Source organism: Podarcis muralis, chromosome 9, assembly GCF_964188315.1.
Source record: "Podarcis muralis chromosome 9, rPodMur119.hap1.1, whole genome shotgun sequence".
Taxonomy (NCBI): Eukaryota; Metazoa; Chordata; class Lepidosauria; order Squamata; family Lacertidae; genus Podarcis; species Podarcis muralis.
The window spans coordinates 13,624,631-13,646,010 of record NC_135663.1 but is presented as its reverse complement, the minus strand read 5'-3'; the positions used below and the strand labels follow the sequence as shown (position 1 = coordinate 13,646,010).

At 42.8% G+C, this 21,380-nt stretch overlaps 3 protein-coding genes and 1 long non-coding RNA gene across 11 annotated transcripts in view; 2 read left to right on the top strand and 2 right to left on the bottom strand.

Moving 5' to 3' along the window:
- The window catches only part of LIN54 (lin-54 DREAM MuvB core complex component), a 33,251-nt gene extending 17,077 nt beyond the window's left edge, over positions 1 to 16,174 (top strand). For 7 of the 8 annotated variants that reach the window (XM_077933786.1, XM_077933782.1, XM_077933787.1 and 4 more), the window contains 11 exons: positions 1,103 to 1,248; positions 2,000 to 2,152; positions 2,516 to 2,732; positions 3,904 to 3,980; positions 4,125 to 4,322; positions 6,942 to 7,033; positions 8,186 to 8,257; positions 9,669 to 9,771; positions 9,935 to 10,072; positions 12,125 to 12,327; positions 12,835 to 16,174. In XM_077933786.1, coding sequence (XP_077789912.1) covers positions 1,103 to 1,248; positions 2,000 to 2,152; positions 2,516 to 2,732; positions 3,904 to 3,980; positions 4,125 to 4,322; positions 6,942 to 7,033; positions 8,186 to 8,257; positions 9,669 to 9,771; positions 9,935 to 10,072; positions 12,125 to 12,327; positions 12,835 to 13,036 — 1,601 coding nt within the window. In that variant the 3' untranslated portion in view covers positions 13,037 to 16,174. The remainder of the gene's footprint in view (positions 1 to 1,102; positions 1,249 to 1,999; positions 2,153 to 2,515; positions 2,733 to 3,903; positions 3,981 to 4,124; positions 4,323 to 6,941; positions 7,034 to 8,185; positions 8,258 to 9,668; positions 9,772 to 9,934; positions 10,073 to 12,124; positions 12,328 to 12,834) is intronic. The other variant, XM_077933789.1, reaches the window with a different exon arrangement.
- LOC114604035 (DNA-directed RNA polymerases I and III subunit RPAC2-like) lies at positions 14,382 to 19,137 on the bottom strand (the record flags this gene model as incomplete). Its single annotated transcript, XM_077934578.1, has 2 exons — positions 14,382 to 18,690; positions 19,006 to 19,137. Coding segments are annotated over 2 exons (300 nt in total), but the record flags the coding sequence as incomplete, so codon positions are not given.
- On the bottom strand, positions 14,382 to 20,070 carry LOC144328841 (uncharacterized). The gene is made up of 2 exons (XR_013394132.1): positions 19,533 to 20,070; positions 14,382 to 16,843 (listed from the first exon to the last, which is right to left on the bottom strand). It is a non-coding gene; the product is annotated as an uncharacterized LOC144328841 (long non-coding RNA).
- Positions 20,071 to 20,231: 161 nt separating this feature from the next.
- Positions 20,232 to 21,380, top strand: part of SEC31A (SEC31 homolog A, COPII component) — a 61,689-nt gene continuing 60,540 nt past the window's right edge. The window contains exons 1-2 of the mRNA XM_028743732.2: positions 20,232 to 20,590; positions 21,011 to 21,079. The gene's annotated coding sequence lies outside the window, so the exon portion shown is untranslated. The remainder of the gene's footprint in view (positions 20,591 to 21,010; positions 21,080 to 21,380) is intronic.

Genomic DNA, 21,380 nt, shown 5'->3' with positions numbered 1-21,380 from the left:
GTCAAATCATAGAGGGTGGTGCCCATGGCAAACTCTCAACATTTCCATATTATACCAACTGGTAACTGTGGTTCAACAGTAACTGTGGTTAGTTTCAATGAGCCTGCTCAAGGTCAGTTATCACAGATTAGTTATACTTTTTAAATGTCCTTGGACCATCCTGCCACAGATCAAAGAGTGATAAAAGGAACATTTCCTCCCTGTCCCCCAGTTAACTGGACCCTGCAGTTGAAAAATCTTGATCTTCGGGGCCATGAAAGACCATGGGAGGCTGTAAAAGCTACTAGATGGTACTTTGGAAAACTTATATTAAACTCTAGGAGAGGTTTACTGTTCTGCAGTATACTATGTTCCTTAACCATACTCCCAATAATCACTGATAAATCAAGCTTCCTTCTCACCCAGCAGGTGGGGACTGAGTGAGGCACTTGAAAAGGAAAAATATACTTGTGCAGCCAGGCTTCTTCAAGGGGCATTTAAAACAGAAAATTCTTGTTTTCCTTCTGTGTCTGACTTTTAATCAGAGCTGGAATAACTTGAAGCTGAAGCCTGGAAGGAAACAGGTGGCTCAAGCAGTAATGCAATGCACACAGTCTCATCTCAGGGTGTAAATGCACCCCTGTGCTTTCCTCTCATGATTTATTGCTGACAGAAAGTTCTAAAAGGGGGGGGGTACTGAATGGGGTTGGTGGAACTTTTCTCGCAAGATTATTAGTTGTAACCGGCTGTTGTCATCTTTCCCTTTGCATTTTGTCCTGCTGCCTAACAGGTTTCTATTTTTGTTAGAAATACAAGCGGTGAGAATTGAATCAGCTGTATTTCTGGTATATCTTTACCTGGAAGTTGCTAACACAAGAGAAAAATGGCTAATTGTTAATATTTTGATCTGGACGTTTTGATTTTTGGTCTTCAGCTATTTTATTACAAAAAAGAAAAGACTGTCAGAAAATGTGAGCCATTTCTACTCTGCTACCTGGGGAGAAGGATGAAATGAAGGCAGCACTTCTTCTGCGACAGTGTAGAGCAGGGAATTGACATGCTGTTTCTTTCCATGACGCCAGCTATAATCATCAGTTTGTTTCTGTTCTCTTTTTTCCTACAGGTCGAGTTCTTTCGCAGACCACTCCCGGGACACCTCCAAAGACGGTGACTATCTCAGAAAGCGGCGTCATTGGGACTACTTTAAGTTCTGCTATACAGCAGACACCAAACAAGATAGCCATTTCTCCCTTGAAGTCCCCCAACAAGGTAAAAAGTCTATTCAGGTTTACAATTATTTTGGTGTTGCTCTGACAATGATCCGAAGCAGTAGGATATATTCCATTTAAACATATTTCACTTATTCAAAAGTGGTGGTTCATAAATGTGGAAAGTGTGAGTTAAATTCTGTTAATCTGTATTTACTTAAAATGGTACCTGAGCTTCCAAGTGAAGAACAAGTATAACCTGAGCTTCAAGCTGCCTATTTCAACCTGGGCTGGCTCAGTCGGTATAGCATGAGGCTCTTCATCTCAGGGTTGCAGGTTCGAGCCCAACATTGAGCAGCAGATTCCTGCATGGCAAGGGGTTGGACTAGATGACCCTTGTGGTCCCTTCCAACTCTACAATTTTATGATTTATTTTAATCACGTTTCAAATGATCCACAATAACAAAACCTGTAAACTTACTGCCTCTGTTTCTTTTAATGAAATTGGAATTTCCAAATTAACAAACATCTACCAGCTCAGCAAAATTATTGGGGGACACTTTCTTCTTGCCAGCAGCTTCTGATGCCTAAACTGTTGTAATTTGTTTACCAACCTGGTGCCCTGCAGCTGCTTTCAGTACCAGCCAGCAGATGGTGGTTGTAGTCCAAAATAGGTTGGGCTCATAACCCCCAACAGCATGAAAAGTCTTGTGCATTTGTATTCTGTTCTGATTTTGAAGCTGAACGAGCTGTAGTTGTGTGGAACTGTATTGCAGAATGTTTTAGCCTAAGATCTTTGATTTGTTAAGCAGCTAACAGTGGTGTCTGTCGCCTCGCAGCCTCCAAGCTCACCCCAGAAAGCAGTTGGTGTTCCTCTAAACGTAGCCCTGGGACAGCAGATTCTCACGGTGCAGCATTCAACACCATCTTCCCCAGGAAAGGCTGTGGCTAACAATACAACTCAGGTGTGCAGCATTCTGGCTATTGTTCTGAAAGCCTCACCATCAAGAGTCCGACTCACGGCTCTACATAGTTTCAGACATTGTTAACTGTTTATCCATCAAACTTTTGCTTTTGTTTTGATTAGTTGAAATTGCATGCTATTGGGAGAAATAGCTTAAAGTAAATTTGGTCACAAACGGGTGCTTACTGTATCTGACATCATTATTACAAAGTTATAATGCATTTCAAGAGTTTATTGATCTGTGCTTTAAAATGAAGCACAAGGGGGAATAATGCTGACTCACTAGAAACTACTTCTTTGCCAACAGTAAAAGAGAGGCTGATATATTGACATCGCATAAATAACTTTACAACTATTTTAACAGGCTGTGAAATCTGCAGTACAGACCCTTACCATGGGGGGAGTGAGCACATCTCAGTTTAAGACTATCATTCCCTTGGCAACAGCACCCAATGTTCAACAAATTCAGGTACCTGGAAGCAAATTCCATTACGTCCGGCTTGTAACTGCCACAACAGCCAACAGCTCAGCACAGCCAGCCACTCAGAATCCCAGCATCAGCACAGCATCTCTTCAGCAAGGTTGGTAGTCACCATAGTTGAATGTTTTCATGACAGTTTTGGAAGTTCTTAACAGAAATACAAATACAAAGGGCATTAAAAAGGTAAAGGTACCCCTGCCCGTACGGGCCAGTCTTGACAGACTCTAGGGTTGTGCGCTCATCTCACTTAAGAGGCCGGGGGCCAGTGCTGTCCGGAGACACTTCCGGGTCACGTGGCCAGCGTGACGAAGCTGCTCCGGCGAACCGGCACCAGAGCAGCACACGGAAACGCCGTTTACCTTCCCGCTATACAGCAGTACCTATTTATCTACTTGCACTTAAGGGTGCTTTCGAACTGCTAGGTGGGCAGGAGCTGGGACCGAAAGACGGGAGCTCACCCCGCCACGGGGATTCGAACCGCTGACCATACGATCGGCAAGTCCTAGGCGCTGAGGTTTTACCCACAGCGCCACCCGTGTCCCTACAAAGGGCATTAAGTAAGCCTTTGTTTTAACATTCCGTGTTCTGCACCGTTGCTTTGTGCTGGTTGTATGCCCACTCCCAAGTAGGAAAGGTTTCCTAATACTTGTTGGACTAACGGTTTAGCCATGAATGTTCATTGTTGACCTTTCACCAAGATTGGGGTGTCCCCATTTATCAGGCAGCCTCCCCTTCTCAGTCCCACTTCCATTGCAATAATTAGTTTTTTAAAAAAGAACAGCTTCCAGCAGTGCAAATACAAACTATTTTTAAAGTTGTAATTGCCACTTAGGCAATACTTTCCTTAGCCATGAAAAGTGTCAGATTGGAAACATTGCTTGTTTGCCCTAAGCTTAATTTTAGGAGATGTTGCAGATATATGGTCTTTTTGTGTTGTGTTGCTTTGTTTCACCATGACATGTCTAGGAGTTGATCAAGTAAACAGCAAAAGTTTGAGGTGTGTGTTGTTCTATCCAAAATTCTGAAAAATCTCGTTTAAAATATTTTTTTCTATTAAATGATTTCAACATGTAACAATGCCATACAAATAGATAATGAAATATCCCACCCTAACCCGGAAGCTGGTGTTCAGGAAATAAATACAAAATAACAACAAAACCAAAGTGGCCCTACCTTTAGTATACAAAAGTAACAACCAGAGAAGCTTCATCCTGTAAACATCTTTGCACAGAAAGTTGCATGTTGTGTCTCATGTTGTTTCTTTTGAGCAGCTAAGCCAATGGTGGTGAATGCAACCCCCGTGAGGATGTCTGTCCCAATTGTTCCAGCAACACAGGCAGTCAAACAAGTGAGTTTTGCTTCCACCTACGTACTTAGTATGTATTTCTGGTTTTGCACAGTTGGAATTTCCAAAGTAACTTCTCCTGTTGATTTGCAAAGAATAAGATCTCATGTGCAATGAAGGCATCATGGCGATTTCCTTTCCTTGCAGGTGGCTCCCAAACCAATTAGCACAACTTCGCAGATAGTTACTACAAGCCAGCCACAGCAGAGGCTAATAATGCCTGCCACACCACTGCCACAGATCCAGCCAAACCTCACCAACCTTCCCCCGGGCACAGTGCTGGCTCCAGCCCCTGGTGCAGGGAATGTAGGCTATGCGGTTCTCCCGGCTCAATATGTCACACAGGTATGGCATTGATGTGGAGATGAAATTGACCAAAATATTTAACAAGCGTGTGATGCTTTATAGTGTATAGATTCTTTTAACAAAAATGACCCACTTGGGAGTTAAGGCCAGAAGAATTTCAGAGTTTCCAATGTCTGTGGACTCAAAATAAGTGCTAGAAATAGGGTAGGCATAATCCATCATTTTCTAATCTTTGATACCCAAGACGTTGGGCTTTTTCCTCCTGCTTTTGGACTAACTGTGAAGCACACCATTGTACTGAAGTGGATACACACATTCCCTCTCCCAGGATGTTTTCCCCGCTGGAATTTTCCCAGGCTGCCAGCTGTGCTGCAGGCTGTATCAGGGCACCCTTCCACATGGGGAGATGTCGGTGCCCATATGTTGGCAGGAAAAAAACCACAGTCCTGCACAGGGCCTTCCTGCTTAAAGGACATGGTTGCATTTCACTTCAGTCCTTCTCTCATCACACTAGTGTAACCCAGCACAGTTCAGGAACTGCTAGCCTGATGAAACTTACTGATAGACACTAGCACAAGATGCTGCATATGCTTGGAACGTGTGTTAGACAGGCAAGACTGAGGAACACCTGTGGATTGCTGCTGTCTTCCTTTGGAAAACATGGGATAGAAAATTGCATGTAGAGCAGCTGCGTAGAGGCTTACCGGTCCAAATCATTGAGAGTAGCCCTCTAATGGAAAACAGCAACATCCCCCACACTCTCCCTTGTAGCCAGATAGTCTGGCAGAGCTGAAAGAAATGAGAGCTTCATTGTGACTTAATTCATGGAGTAGATGGCCAGGTGGAATTCATTTGGTGCACGGCCCAAGCAGATGATGTGTCTTCTGCCAGAAAAAGAGATTAGTAAGAACTTACCCCACCAGCAATTGAAATACAAAGCAGGCAAGAAAGAAGGAGCCTTTCAACATGGATGGAAAGAGGAAGGACCATTGTTAGCCATCATGACAGCTGAGAAGAGATGGTTGCCAAAATGATGATACTCCGGTTTTGTAAATGCAAAATCCCATTCCAGCCAGCTTGGAGGATTGCTTTGAAATAAAGATGAGTTCCAACTGTTCCCAAACAAAGCTGAAGATGGAAGATCTTCTTTGTTGGAAAAAATCAGACTTCAAGTGCATTCTAAGAACTAAATAATAGAAGATTGTAGACTGCATGGAGATAAGCGGAAAATAATTTTAATAACAGAGAGCAAGAGTAAAATCCCTTTAAATACCTTTATGGGGAAATGAGAATGTGGGATTCTGAATCTAAAAGCAATAAAATGATGGAAAAGCAAGGGCAACTGATGAAATTTATTTTAGGTATTAACCCACCATCACTATGCCTCAAGGCCATGAAGGTCATCAGAAATTCATCTGGTTAACAAAAGGGTGTTGCCGGGGAGACGTAGGACCTCACCTGTCTTCCTCTTTGAAAATTTCTCTGCTTCTCCAAAGGAAGCAGGCATGAGGGATTTTTCAGCTTGCAAACAGCTTTCCTAGCTAACGCAGTCCTAGCAGAAGCTCGTCTGCAGGTGGTTCCTGTCCCTAAAGTGGAGAGAGTGGTGAAAAGCAGAGAGCTGATTGCACAAGAAGGTGATTTCTTATGGCCAATATGTAACATGTTAATGGTTTTGTCACTGGAAAAGGTACAGGGAAAAGCTATGTAAACTGACACCCCCTCCATCACTTTTCCAGCTTCACTACCATGCATTCTGAATCAAAATAAGATACTTGGAGTAAGTCCCTAGTTTTCCATAATCCCTAGTTTTCCATAGGTATTTTCTGTTGATACCACAAAATGAGTTCCAGCAGTCCTCTTTCAGGTGTGTGAAAATCCCCATATAGTTTAGCAACAACAAAAAGATCAAAAGAAAAGCGTACACTGCTTTGACAGGCTCTTTGGCAGGCACAGGCAAACTCGGCCCTCCAGATGTTTTGGTACTACAGTTCCCATCATTCCTGACCACTGGTCCTGTTAGCTAGGGATCATGGGAGTTGTAGTCACAAAACATCTGGAGGGCCGAGTTTGCCTATGCCTGCTCTTTCGGCTATATAATAGTGCAGGTGTGGAGGAATTCTAATGGGATTATAAACGGAAAAACTGCTCTATGTATTTCCCAAATAAAGTTTTTTCCTTATATTTTTTATCTGACCATGAAACTTAGGCATGAGAAATTGAAGGAGCTTTGACAACATAAACTGCTAATCAGGTGTAATATTTTAATTTAACTCAACAGACTTTTAGTCAAAGGAGTGTTATGGTTCCTGAATTTTTTAATCCTATCACAAAAAAGTGTGGTGCTATGAGACATTATTGTTATTTTTATGTTTAGACAGGTTTTTAATCTAGTTACAACGGTCCTCTTAGAACAGTGTATCATAAAAGGTGTGAGGCTTCCATTAGCACTAGAAAATTAGGTACACATTAAACATGAGGTTATAATCCAGTTTCCAGGACAAAAGCCCTCCAGTCTAAAAATAGTAGTGAACATCTTCTTCTGACTCATAATGACAGAATAAAAAGTGTTTGGCCGGCTATTTGCGCAAGTACTAATCTGCAAACGGTATGTCATGTACTGACTTCGTGTTCTGACTTTGTGAATTTATTTATTTTTAGCTACAGCAGTCATCCTACGTATCAATAGCAAGCAATGCCAATCTTAGTGGGACATCTAGTATCCAGACCCAAGCCCGCCTGCCATTCAATGGGTGTGTATTGTGTAGATGTGTTTTAAGTAATCATTGCACAGCATGGAAAGACAGAGGATTGGGAGAAATATTTGGAGTTGTTCGGTGTTCAGCTGCTGAAGTGGTAGGGCATCTGCCTTGCATGTAGGAGGTCTCTGGTCCTCTGATACTTCCAATCTGTGAATTTTTGCAGGTTTTTCCCCCTTATGTGCCAACCCAGTTACATTTTGCTTTATATGAAACCAGAGTCTTAAAATAGATAAAGATCTTACAGATGTAAAAACAATTCTCTCTACCCATAAAAACTAGCTAAAATTATTTAAATCCTACCCAGGTTCCAAAAGGAAAAGTAATCCCACAAGAGTAGGGCAGGCACACCGAACACCTCTCTGCACATATTTTTATTCCTAATGAAGAGACTGAACAATCTTGGTCAAGCGTATTGTTTCTCGTGGTTTGTTTATATGGGGGTAGTACAGTAGATCCCAAATATCTGGGCACACTTTGTTGTAACACCTGAAAAATTTAATTTTAGAATGTGGAAGAGTAAGACTTAGGACTGCTTTTTGAAGAGCCCAATACCCATTTTTTCCATGCATGAGTCACTGATACGGGCATGCCTGCTTAACTGAAAGGACACAGCCCCAAAGAAGCAACTTTTAGGGAGACACAGCAGGAAACAGCATCATAAGGCCAGGTGAATTTGCTGAGTCTTTACACAGTGACTGAATGATCCACTTACAGCTGATGCTCATGCAAAGCAGAAATACTAGTCCCTGACAGAAACTAAGCAGAAGAAAGCAATGCCAGAGCAGGTGATCATTCAGAGAAGCAGTTGATAACCTCTGTTATGCAGATACAATGGACTTACAGGACAGTTAAACTGATTTGGTTTTTTTATCCTGATGCAGTAACATTTTCCCTCTGGCACCACAGTTTGGGAATTACTTTTCTGATAAGTCATTTGGTGGAACCACTTGCTCTGGAGGCATTTAAGATGCTCCTGCTCTGACCTTGGCACAAGGTGGGCTAGGTTGTGTAGTCTGAACTGTGGGGAACAGATGGGTCAATGTTCGCAGTATTGTTATTGCACATCTCAAATGACGCAATAGCTAATCAACATTTTGTCCTTTGGGCCAAAAAATGACTGAAGTCATTAAAACTGTTTTACAGAATAATTTCCTCCGAATCGGCAAATCGCCCCAGAAAGCCATGCAACTGTACAAAATCACTGTGTCTTAAGCTGTAAGTATAGCTGTTTTACTTTTTACCATCTTGAAATGTTAAAAGTAAAACCCTGTTTTTCCATCAGCAATAAAGTGGATGCATCACAGCAGAGGTAGCTAAAATCTTATTGGGCTCCCAGCACAGCCTCTGGTCAGGGTTGTGGTCTAGCAGCACGTTAAACCCATTACAGATAAAATCTTGTGTTAGAGGAAGATCAAGTAGAGGCCACATTTCCCAGAGATTTCATATTTAAGGTGGTTATCTTAATCTCACTGCGGTAGAGACTATCTTTTGCATTTTAGACTTGGATAAAACCTGCACACTGCTGCTGAGATCCATGTGCATGATAGGATGAGGCCTCCTTGTGTAGTGATGTGTTCTTGAGATCAAGATACAGTGGTACCTCGCAAGACGAATGCCTCGCAAGACGGAAAACTCGCAAGAAGAAAGAGTTTTCCGTTTTTCGAGGTGCTTCGCCAGACGAATTTCCCTATGGGCTTGCTTTGCAAGAAGAAAGCCCATAGGGAAATCTCCGGGGACCTCTTTTAAAATGCTGGCGGTCGGGAGCAAAGACTTTCGCCCACCGCCGGCCTTCAGAAGAGGTCCTGGACCTCTTCTGAAGGCCAGCGGGGGGCAAAAGTCTTTGCTCCCCCCCCCCCCCCGCCTGCCTTCCCAGGACAGTGGAGACTTCTCCGCTGTCCCGGGGCGATCTTAAAATGCTGAGACAGCGGAGGCTTCGCTGCTGCCCGCCAGCATTTTAAAATCGCCCCGGGACAGCGGAGAAGACTTCTCCGCTGTCCCAGGGGCTTTTAAAATGCTGGCGGTCGGCAGCAAAGCCCTCCTGTCCCCGGAGCTTGCGGGGCGGGAGGTGGGGAGAAGGGCTTTTCTTCCCACCGCCAGCCTTCAGAACAGCCTAGCAGTTCGAAAGCACGTCAAAGTGCAAGTAGATAAATAGGTACCGCTCCGGCGGGAAGGTAAACGGCGTTTCCGTGCGCTGCTCTGGTTTCTCCAGAAACGGCCTAGTCATGCTGGCCACATGACCCGGAAGCTGTACGCTGACTCCCTTGGCCAGTAAAGCGAGATGAGCGCTGCAACCCTAGAGTCGTCCGCGACCGGTCAGGGGTCCCTTTACCTTTTAAGTTGTAGGGTGGAAAGGCCTGCCCTTTCCTTTTCCTTCAGGGCCAAGCCGCATTAGCTTTCTTCCTTGTGGGTGAAGTGTTGGAAGCCCTTTCTCTCCAGAGTTGCAAAGCCCCCGTGGTTCTGGCCTTGGGAGTTGCTGTTTGAGAGTTGCTGTTAAACCCACCTGGAAGGCTGACCTGCCTGCCGTGAGTGTGGTTGGAGGAGCCATGCAACCCCTTGCAATCCACGCTTGTTGTGCAGCCCTTGTGGGCGTTTTGTGTTCAAGCATCACGCGAGATTTCCCTTTCAGGTACTGCGATTGCTTTGCCAATGGCGAGTTCTGCAACAATTGCAACTGCACAAACTGCTATAACAATCTGGACCATGAAAATGACAGACAGAAAGCAATCAAGGTAAGGCTCTTCTCTTTCTAAAGCAAAACCAAACCTTGACAAAAAGACTTTTGTCTTTTGTGACCGGATGAAATGGTGTCTGCCAGTTCTTCCTGCGAAAGACTGGGTTTGCGTCTCCAACACTTGCATGTGGTGATGGATTTCTTTGCATCTGCCTTGCTAGGCCTGCCTTGACAGAAACCCAGAAGCCTTCAAGCCTAAAATAGGGAAGGGGAAGGAAGGCGAGTCGGACAGGCGGCACAGCAAAGGTTGCAACTGCAAGCGGTCTGGATGTCTCAAAAACTATTGTGAATGCTACGAGGTAAGACCCAAAGTCTGCTGTATTTCTCTCCTCTCAGTACTTTTTTGTCACTGCCCTCCCTGGTTCATTCTCGCAGCATCTCCATGGTGGTTCCGTTTTTATTTTTTTTAACACACACTTATATTAGGCTCAGAAATGTTGTGTGAAATGCTAATACAGTGGTACCTCTGGATGCGAATGGGAACCGTTCCGGAGCCCCGTTTGCACCCTGAAGCGAACGCAACCCGTGTCTGCTCATGGGTGAGTCGGGATTTGCCGCTTCTGCACATGCGCGTGACGTCATTTTTGAGCATCTGCGCATGCGCAAGCGGCGAAACGCGGAAGTAACGTGCTCCGTTACTTCCGGGTCGCCGTGGAGCGCAACCTGAAAATATTCATCCCGAAGCTACTTCAATCCGAGGTATGACTGTACCTCTACAGTGGTACCTCGGGTTACAGACGCTTCAGGTTACAGGCGCTTGAGCTTACAGACTTCGCTAACCCAGAAATAGTACCTTGGGTTAAGAACTTTGCTTCAGGATGAGAACAGAAATCATGCAGCAGGAGGCCCCATTAGCTAAAGTTGTACCTCAGGTTAAGAACAGTTTCACGTTAAGAACGGACCTCCAGAATGAATTACGTTCTTAACCCGAGGTACCACTGTATCCCTATTTTAAATCCAAGGCTATCTTCAGCCACAGGAAAGCTCTTAAATAAAAATTCCTTCAGTGCTTCTGGAAAAGACCCAGGCTCTGACTTTGGGCAACCTCCACAGGAAAAGGAGTTCAGAGCCAGGAAGTAGCTTAACAAAGGCATTCTGCCATGTTTCTGCTTACTGTGTCACATCCATATAACTTCAAGAGCCTCTTGCAGACTTGACTTCTACCTATATGAGAATGGGAGAACGAAAATCTCCAGTAGTTGAAGGATTTTATCCCCTAATTTTGCAGCATAATGAAAGATCAGTGATGCACTATTGCAGATTAGGCAGTCATATTTATCCAGCTGATGTTGCACTGAAAGGTGTGTGCTAAACAGTAATCATTTTGAATACACGAATAAATCTGTGAAGAAGAAGAAGAGGAGTTTGGATTTGATATCCCGCCTTTCACTCCCTTTAAGAAGTCTCAAAGCGGCTAACATTCTCCTTTCCCTTCCTCCCCCACAACAAACACTCTGTGAGGTGAGTGGGGCTGAGAGACTTCAAAGAAGTGTGACTGGCCCAAGGTCACCCAGCAGCTGCATGTGGAGGAGCGGAGACACGAACCCGGTTCACCAGATTACGAGACTACCGCTCTTAACCACTACACCACACTGGCTCTCTGTGATTTTACAACACATAGCAAAACAATACCTCAAAGACCGCCTCTCCTCATATGAACGGATCTGGACCCTGTGAAAATCATCTGAGGCCCTTCTTCCTGTGCCTCCTCCACAAGAGGCCCGGAGGGTGGCAAAATGAGAATGGGCCTTTTATGCAGTGGCTCCCGATTTGTGGAATGCTCTCCCCAGGGAGGCTCGCCTGGCGCCTTTGTTACATATCTTTAGTGCCTGGCAAAAATTGTTCCTCTATAACCAGGCTTTTAACATTCTATGGCCTTTCTGCAGGGCCTGCAAGACAACAGCTGTTCTGCCTGGCCTTTGGTTTGGACTTAGTCTGACCCTTATGTTTTCCTCCCCTTATGGTTTTGATCTATGGGCTACTATTAAAATGAGGCTGCATTTTAAATTGTATTTTTAACCTGTATTTTAAATTGGTTCCCCCCCTCCATTATGTTTTTATTGTAATTTTACTGGTGTTAGCCTCCCTGAGCCCGGCTTTGGCCGGGGAGGGCAGGGTATAAATAATTTTTTTAAAATATTATTATTATTATTATTATTATTATTATTATTATTATTATTATTATTATTAAATGTGTTTCTAGAAAGGGTTTGTTGTGCTTTTCTTTTATTATGTATTTTGTGTTCTCATTTTGTATTTTTATGTTGCAAACTGCGCTGTGAACTTCGGATGAAGGGTGCTATACAAATTAAATAAATGAATGAATAGGCTTTTGTTTTTCTCCTGTTCAGGCAAAGATCATGTGTTCTTCAATTTGCAAATGTATCGGCTGCAAGAACTTTGAAGAAAGCCCAGAGCGGAAGACGTTGATGCACTTGGCTGACGCTGCTGAAGTGCGAGTCCAGCAACAAACTGCCGCAAAGACAAAGTTGTCCTCGCAGATTTCAGACCTGCTGACAAGACCAGCCCCGGTGTTGACCAGCGGAGGGGGAAGGTGTGCTTACTTCCATTTTGTTGATGTCATGCAGTCTCTTCTGTGCTGTTAAAAAAATTAGTGCTGTAGAAATAGAGAAATAGAGGGCATGGAAATAACTTTTGGGAAGCAGAGTGCCTTCTCCTGCCTCACTTGCCTGGGCTCGTATTTTAGTCTGCTGCTCCTGCAATTGCTAGACATGGAACAAGTACATATACTACACATTAATGGGTGTCTGTACATGCTGTTCCCCTGCCTTTTCCCTTTAGCTTTTAAGAGCTTTAAACCCCTTTAAACCTGGAGGGAGGGATCTGTGGAAATGATGAACGAAAGCCATTGTCAGCCTGGATTTATAAAGATTGTGGAGAAAAAGAAAAGCACATTGCTATTCACACGTAAGTGTGTGTTTGAGGAACTGCATCTGATCTTCCTTGCTTTTACAGATAGATACCTTGATACTTAATTTAGGGGGAAAGGAGTCTGATTGTCAGTTATAATGCGCTAAGGCTTGTTCTTGTTTTCTTCTAGGTTGCCATTTACCTTTGTAACGAAGGAAGTTGCCGAAGCGACGTGCGACTGCTTACTTGCGCAGGCGGAGCAGGCCGAGAAGGCAGGAAAGTCGAAGGCAGTAGCAGAACGGATGATTCTAGAGGAATTTGGACGTTGTCTGATGAGAATCATAAATTCAGCAGGAAAGTCCAAAAGCGACCCTTGTGCCATGAACTGCTGACTCTTGAAATGAGCTGTGGTCTGAACGGGACACTAAAAGGCACAGGGACACTTTTTAGTTCACATCAGATGTAGTTTTAGTCCATCCTTAATTTGGTGCTGCTTACTTTTGATTGGTGTATGTTAATATTGAAGCTTTGTAATGACGTGTACCTTTTTAGCTTAACACTTTTACTTCATGCATATGGCGTGTATCTTTGTCCTCTCAACTTCATGGGACTGCACAGAGTTGAGATTCTCTCCCCCCCCATTTCTCTCTTAAAAAACGTTTCTTCTGGCAATTCTTTTTAAATTATTATTATTTGCAATGTATAGTGTTGTATTTTGTATGCAGGTGGGTGGGAAGACATCCGACAGACAGGCTTTCAGGAACATCTCTTTGCAAACCCAGTTGAAATGACATCTGGCCAGCATCACAACACAGATTTTGTTGCAACAGTGAATAGCAGTACATCCTTGGATAAGGCAATGTTGAAAGGAAGTCAGTTAAAATAAATATTTGCTGGAAAGCAGTAGTTAGCCACAGTCCTGACTGCAGCGGGGAAGTTTATTGTACAGATCTTACTATTAGTATATATTAAGAATAACGCATTATCAGAGCTAGACCCAGAAATATCGAACTATGATATACAAAAAATCAAGGTGAAAATTTATATCATAGCCTCAAACAGCATAAAACAACATTTATAGTAAGTTTTTAAAAAATAATGTATCACTGTAATACATATTCCAAATTTTAATAAACTGTTTTCATTCGATTTCAAAGAGATTATCAATATGTTGTTTGACAACTTTTAATGTAGCTAGGGATTTTTAAAAACATTTCTGCCAGGTCCCAAATGTTAGCCAACCCCCTCTGAAGGATTGAAGGCAAATATCTCTCTCTGTCTTGAATCTAGCTATCCTTATAAGGCAGTAATCAAGTTTCCCTGTAACTTCCTGATCTTTTTAAGAGTGTGCTCTTTGAGATATGTGACTATAATTGCCAAAGGATCTTCTGGTAGCATTAATACCACTTATATTCATTGATACCTTACAACTCCCCCAGATAATTTAAGCTTTGTACCCTTCCAGTGCATGAAGTTTGGGGGGGGGGGAATCATTTATTGGGTTAATGATGTAAGATGTAAGCAATGCTTGATGATGCTACGTACCCTCTAAAGAGCACTTTGCAATGTGCCACACCTTTTAAATTGATATATGGGTGCAAGGGGAGCATAACTCTTAGTCTATATAAAAGGTTACATGGTTTTGGTCACTGAAAGCCCCAAACCATTTCCCCAATATCCAGATACCAGCCAGGATACCCAAAGCACATGAGTACTCTTGTGCCTCTTGAGTTTCTCAAACAGCAGTTTCCCCTTCCCTCAGACTCCATAGCAAATTGTTTTGAAGGGGGATTTTGAAAATGAATTTGCAGTTGGCCTGGAGGGGTTGGGAGTAAAAAGAAAAAAAATTCCCTTAAGGGCAGCTAAAATGGCTCTTTGGATCCCAGCTAGTCAGTGGGAATACTTAATGGTTCAAGGGTGTCTTCAAATGACCTACTTGGGTTTTATTTTAAATGTGATCAGTGAGGTGTAGAGAGTTAAACTTCTAAAGATGTGGTGTTTTATTGTGTTTTAACAATGTGGTAGTCACCTGCAGATTTGAGGAGGCTGCACTCTATGGCCACAATACAACACTGCTTCACTTAATCCCATTGAGTTTGACAGATTTAAGTGCGCCTGTGTCTGTTAGATTGTGGCTGCAGTGCATCAGACATTGGAGCTTTCCATTCAGAAATTTATCCGAAGTAAACTGCATCTGCCTTGCCACTTGCCGTGTCATTTTGTTTTTGTTTCTGTTTTTGTATACACCTCAAGTTTTAGCTTATTAAAAAGTATGTTTTAGCAGTGCAGTGGCTGACACGTCCTAGTAAGACAAAGCTAAACCTCATAATTCATTGGTGGAACAGAACCCCCACTCCACCCCACCCCCCATGTAATTGCATTATTTGGGGTGGAGATGCTTCAAAGCGAAAGCCTTTGTAACAAATATTATTAAATTGCTAAACACACTTGCATGGTTTTCGAATGCAGCAAATGATTCAATCATTCTAAGTTTCATGAATGGATATAAATCTCATGCTTGAATTAGCAAGCACTTGCTATTATCTTAGTCTGCTCTGTATTACTTCAGTTCTTTACCCCCAAAGGGACAGCATAGAACTGTACATATATATTTTGTTTTGTAACTGTGTATGTATACACATAGCAGGCTGGCATATACGTACACTCAACCCTGAAAGGGAAGCTGTTTTTCCTTTTACCAGAATTGTTTTATGAGTAGAACTCTTGACTTGGAGTCAAAAGTCAGTGTGTTACCTTTTCAGAGTAGATGGTGAAGCTCACCTTTTTACTAATTCCATAAGTGTCCATATGATAAGAGATGTATAAATGTAAATTAGTGTAAGTGGATAAAATAATACTTGATCAAGTTATTTTTTTGAACATGCATACTTTGATCTAGAACTAAATATGTGTTTAATTTTGTACATACTCTTGTGTCTTATTCTAACTTGCACCTTTTGTGATGTGTATTTATAAGTGTGCAGAAAACCTTTTGTGAAGTTTGGATTCCGGTTGTAGATTATGTATGATGGAATTGCGTGTAAAAGATATGAAGAAGGTGCAATCAAAGATGTGCTTTTCTGTCCCCCCCTCCCTCCCCCCTCCCTTTAGAACAAGCTCTTTCCTGTATTTAGCTTGGTTCTTCCCGTCTTCTTACTCCTGCTTTTGTGTTTTTGAACATGGTTCCCTGCATGAAACTGCTGAACAAGTTAGTTAAAATTAACATCAAGATACTGGGAGGAATCTACGAAACACTCGTGCAGTACAACGTCTCCAAATTAGTGTTTCTCCTGCATTTCTGGCATGATTGGAAAATGCCCAGCTGGAATGTTTTTGTATCATACCCATTGTCAGCAGATTTTGAGAGGGGAGGGTGTCGGGGATTAATTTTCTAGTTCTGGTTTACATCTAAAATAGATTGAAATTTATATTTACTAGACCTATTCAAAGAATACACTTTTCTATATTGTAAAAACAAATGTCAGATAAATCACAAAGGAAAAAAAATAAAAAGTTTATACTATTCTGTACACGTGAATGTTTGCACTTTTTTCTTTGATAAGAACCTTTACATTCCTCATTACTACCAGGTTTTATTAGCATTAATGAGGCAATTTCCTTGAGAGGAATTTGTCCGAGCTTAAAATGCTTTATCATCTTAAATCCTCAATATGTCCAATGCAGAATTTCTTCTCTTTCCTCCCCAGCTGTCCTCTTCCCATACACTTTCCCATTTTCCCTGTTGAACAGGACATAGCCTTGGTTTTATTTGATTCATCATTTGTTCCCCATAATTCACTGGCAAGTCATGTTCCTTCTCACTTTACAACATTGCAAAACCATGGCATTTCGCTTGACCCTCCTATCAGATGTCAAATAGATAAACAATTACATGACTTTCCATAGACATCTGAAGGCAGACCTGGATCAAGAAGCTTTTAATGTCTGTTGTTTCATTGTGTGTTTTATATATTCTGTTGGAAGCCACCCAGAGCGGCTGGGACAACCTAGTCAGATGGACAGGATGCAAGTAATAAATTATTATTATTCATATCCCACTCCAGATGGTTCGTGAGAGCAACACTCACCATCAAAATTGGGCAATACTGGTGTGCTTTGGCACAGGCCTCAACTCTGCTGAAGGTGAATGAAGATGCTGCTGTTTTCTTATGTCATTGAAAACTGATGTTACTACAGGGCTGAGGATATAAAACAGGAATGGACAACATCATTAAAACTAGGCTGTTTTGTGCAGTCCTCAGAGGTAAGCATGCTGTGATAGCTTCATAACTTCATGCACTTTTACAAACAGCCATGTCGCAAGGTAACGGGAGAAAGAAGGCTGTAAGTTGTTAGGAAAGGGCACACATTTATTCTAATTGCATTTCCCCTCAGAATTTTAGCCAAGAATTCGGCCTCTTCCCAATGGGAAGACCCATCAACGTCCTCTCCAGTTTCTTAAGTCCACAACTCGACTGCACAGCCTGTCTTGCGTGCAGCAGCTCCCAGTGCTTTGTAAACATTGGCTCGATTGTCCAGGAATGGAAAGTTTTTAGAGAAAAGTCATTCTACTAACTTAATCACTGATTTTCGTTGCACCATCATGTGGAAGCAAGCCCTAATAAGCAGGAAGTGCTCCTGCCCCAAATACTACACAGACATGAAAGGAGCGCTGTGTAAACAAGGCATCTCATTTGATCTCCCACAACAGCCTTGTGAGGGAGGACAGGCCGAGAGAGGCATTGGCTGGCACCACCTCCAGGTAGTACACACAGGGAGCTTTCATGGGAATTCAAGCCCTGGTCTCCCAGGGTCAGAGTCGGAAACCATAGCCACTAGGTCGCACTGCTTCCTTCCTGGACGTCCAATGTTTATTAGGGGGGGAAACTTGAGTCCATAAAAAACAAGACCCTTTCCTTCTCAACCCCACCCCGTCCCCACAAGAAGACAATCCAATTTAAGTCATGGTGGTGCCATTATTTACTTATTTAATGAAATTTATAGACTGCTTGATTGTGATGCTGCAGCATTGATTCTGCAATGACTGCAGCTTCCAGTTCAAAAGGCACCCTTCCAATGTCAGACTCTGTCCTGAAGACAGGGTTGGAACCGCTGCCCCCAAATCACATTTGCTTGAGCCTGACCAGGAGGATACCATGGTTAACGGCATCAAATGCCAATGAGATAACAAGAAGCAGGAGCAAGGTCACACTCCCCGTCCCACGCTCTGCAAAGGACATCCTTCTGCTTGGACTACTGCAATGTGCTCTACGTGGGGCTACCTTTGAAGGTGACCTGGAAACTACAACTAATCCAGAATGTGGCAGCTAGACTGGTGATTGGGAGCGGCTGCCGAGACCATATAACACCAGTCTTGAAAGACCTACATTGGCTCCCAGTACGTTTCCGAGCACAATTCAAAGTTTTGGTGTTGACCTTTAAAGCCCTAAACGGCCTTGGTCCAGTATACCTGAAGGAGCGTCTCCACCTCCATCGTTCTGTCTGGACACTGAGGTCCAGCGCCGAGGGCCTTCTGGCGGTTCCCTCATAGCAAGAAGCTAAGTTAGAGGGAACCAGGCAGAGGGCCTTCTCGGTAGTGGCACCCGCCCTGTGGAACACCCTCCCTCCAGATGTCAAAGAGAAGAACAACTACCTGACATTTAGAAGACATCTGAAGGCAGCCCTGTTCAGGGAAGTTTTTAATGTGTGACATTTTAATGTATTTTTAATCTTTGTTGGAAGCCGCCCAGAGTGGCTGGGGAAACCCAGCCAGATGGGCGGGGTATAAATAATAAATTATTATTATTATTATCCATCAGAACAACCGAAGCAGACTAAGTTCTGCGGCCAGGTCTGAACAACAGATTGGAACTCTAGACTATGCTTCCTCCATAGTCACATCCTTCTGGGCATTGTACTCTTCCACACTTGCCTCAAATTTGCTGAGGACGTGCTGGCAGACACCCATGAGATCCTCCAGCCCCTTCTGGAATATATTGACAGCCGGTAGGCCTCCTTTGGTCTGGATGCGGAGGTTTATTTTACTACAGGTTTTCTGTCAAACCTACCAATGAATGTAATTGTTTACAGTAATTTTTCAAGTAAGTTATAAACTCCCCATTATTTATTAAAGCCAGCCTCTTCTTGGTTTCTAATTCTTCCTGTAAGTTTTGCCATTTCAGCAGAATTCATCAATTTTTTCTGCCATTCTTCCTTAACCGGAATTGTGACTTCTTTCCATCTCTAGATATTTCCCCTTTTTTCCTTGGACATTTATCCACACAAGTGAATAATATCACAGAAATCAAGACAGCAAATATCCAAACCAAACAAAAAATCCAGCAGGAATTCATATTTTTCTTTCAGAAGGATGGGTGATGCTATATCCACAGAACTCCACTTCAGGGTTTTTCATGATCATGTATCGAAGGGAGTTACCAAGGGTGTGGTCCTCATTGTGAAGCACAAACGTAAAATAAATAATAATAATAATAATAATAAATTTTATTTATATCCCGCCCTCCCCAGCCGAAGCCGGGCTCAGGGCGGCTAACAACAATCAAATAATCAAACAGTCAAATTGTTATGTACTGAGTTGAATAGGATCCAAACTGCAGCAGTCTGATTGGTCCTAGAACAATAGGATTCAGAATGCAGCAGTCTGATTGGTCCTAGAACAATGCAGCAGTATGATTGGTTGGCAGGAACTACCCAATCATGCTCCAGATAGAAGTGAATCCACAACCTGATTGGCTTACAGTAGAATTCCGGAATTAGCCAATCATGTGCAGCCCATTGTGTAAATAATGTATATAAAGCAGATACTTTGAGGGGACTTTGATTCATTCCTCCTCACCACTATGAGCTGAATAAAGAGCATGAAATCACTTTGCGACTCTGAGTATATTTCACAAATAATCACACATTCTAAAAATATTTCATTCTAAAAATTAACTAAAATCAAATTGATGACAGTTCTTATCTGTCTCATCTGCCCAAACCATCTGCAGCACTCGCGGCTCCTTCCCGTCCTCCTCGTCTCCCATTCTCAGGTCATAGACTTCTTATAATAATATTTCCCCCCGCTCCCTCACGCTGGGCTCAGAGCGGCGTCGCTCTAGGGCTCGGCATCTTTGTAGTGACAGCCCTATCGAACGGAAAGCACGGGTGGGTTTCGCAAACCGCCTGCGTCAAGGAGGAACGTGCACGCAGGTCTACATGTTTCGTAGCTCTACGTGCTCGCCACCGTTGGTTGAAAGGCCGTTCAAACCGCCGCCATCGCGGATTCCGTTATCCTTATTGGTTCCCCTTCCTGGCCTGAAGCCCTTTCTGATTGGCTCGCGCTCCATCTTCGTGTATATATAAAACCGTTCTTCTCATTGGTGAGTTCTTCTTTGAGGCTCCGTAGTTCCGATTGGTTGCTTTTCCTTTCTATCATTCCGAAAACGTAATGGACCCGTGTACCGGAAGCGGAAGAGGATGTCAGGACCCAATCAAAAGCAGCGTACGGCTAAGAGCCAATGAGAGCACGGCCGCGCTAGGCGTGAGTTTGGCTATACCCACGTGCTTTGGCAATTCAATTCCTTTCGGGTTTCGTCCTTGGTGGAGTGCGGGTCTCTGCGTAGGATATGAGGGGTTTGCAGTAGCTTTGTGCTTAGGTTCATTTAACGGCGTGGGCGGACGATTATTATGACTACTGTTGTTATTTTCCTCTTCCCCCTTTAAATGTATTTAATTTAAAATTAAATGTATTAATTTAAATACATTTAAATGTATTTAATTGCTACTAATTTGGAGTCTATTGAGAGGCACTTGAAAAATTGCCGGGGGTGGGTACCCAAAACAATTTTTTCCAATTTATTTGGGGGAAGCTGGGGACCCCCACTCCGTTTTCTATATTCTTTTCCAGACCTCTAGACTTGAATGGAACTTTTCACTGTGATGAGGTGGGCCCATTTCTTCTGGTTAAGGGAGAGTCTTTAGTACGTACTGTAGTTGCTTTCTTGTCATAACTCGTAACTCCCCTCCACCCTAATCCTTCAAATTTTGCCTTTGTTGCAACAGGAGACAAGTTAGGAATAATCATCATCATAATTTGTCATTTATTTATAAGATATTTATACCCCACCCATCTGGCTGGAAGAAATTACGGTACTTGGCACAAATTGCCTGGCAACGTTCATAGCCAGGAAGCCATAACTTCCTAAGACAGAACTCAATACTGCAATATTAGTGCTCCTGGTTACTCAGTACAGTGGAAACAGCAGTGAGACCTCTGTAATGTTGCTTGATGGTGCACCCCCACTTCTGATAATACTTGCAGGTAGTCTTAATATGTGTTTTACGTGCCCTTTTTTGTTTTGCAGAGAGAAAGGAGAATTGCTTTTTTCATAGATGGGGACTTCATGACAGCAAGGAGTCCCAAACTTCTTGAGGTATGACTGTTGCTCTGAACATCATTTGGCATAGGTTTTGTACTTTTATATTTTGAGGACTTATTTTCGCCAGTGTCATAAAAAATGTTCATTTTCCTTGTTGATTTATGGAAGTTTTAGTACAAAGTGGTATCCTTAAAATGTGTGGAATCTACTTTTTTAAAAAAGCTCCCAAATTGAACATGATTGCATGTAGATTCAACATCAGTATTGTAGGTTTATTTTTCATTTCTGGTAGTACTTGCCTGGTGTCCAGTGATTAAACCTTTTTTTGCTGTTCACATCATGATTTGCTGTGATT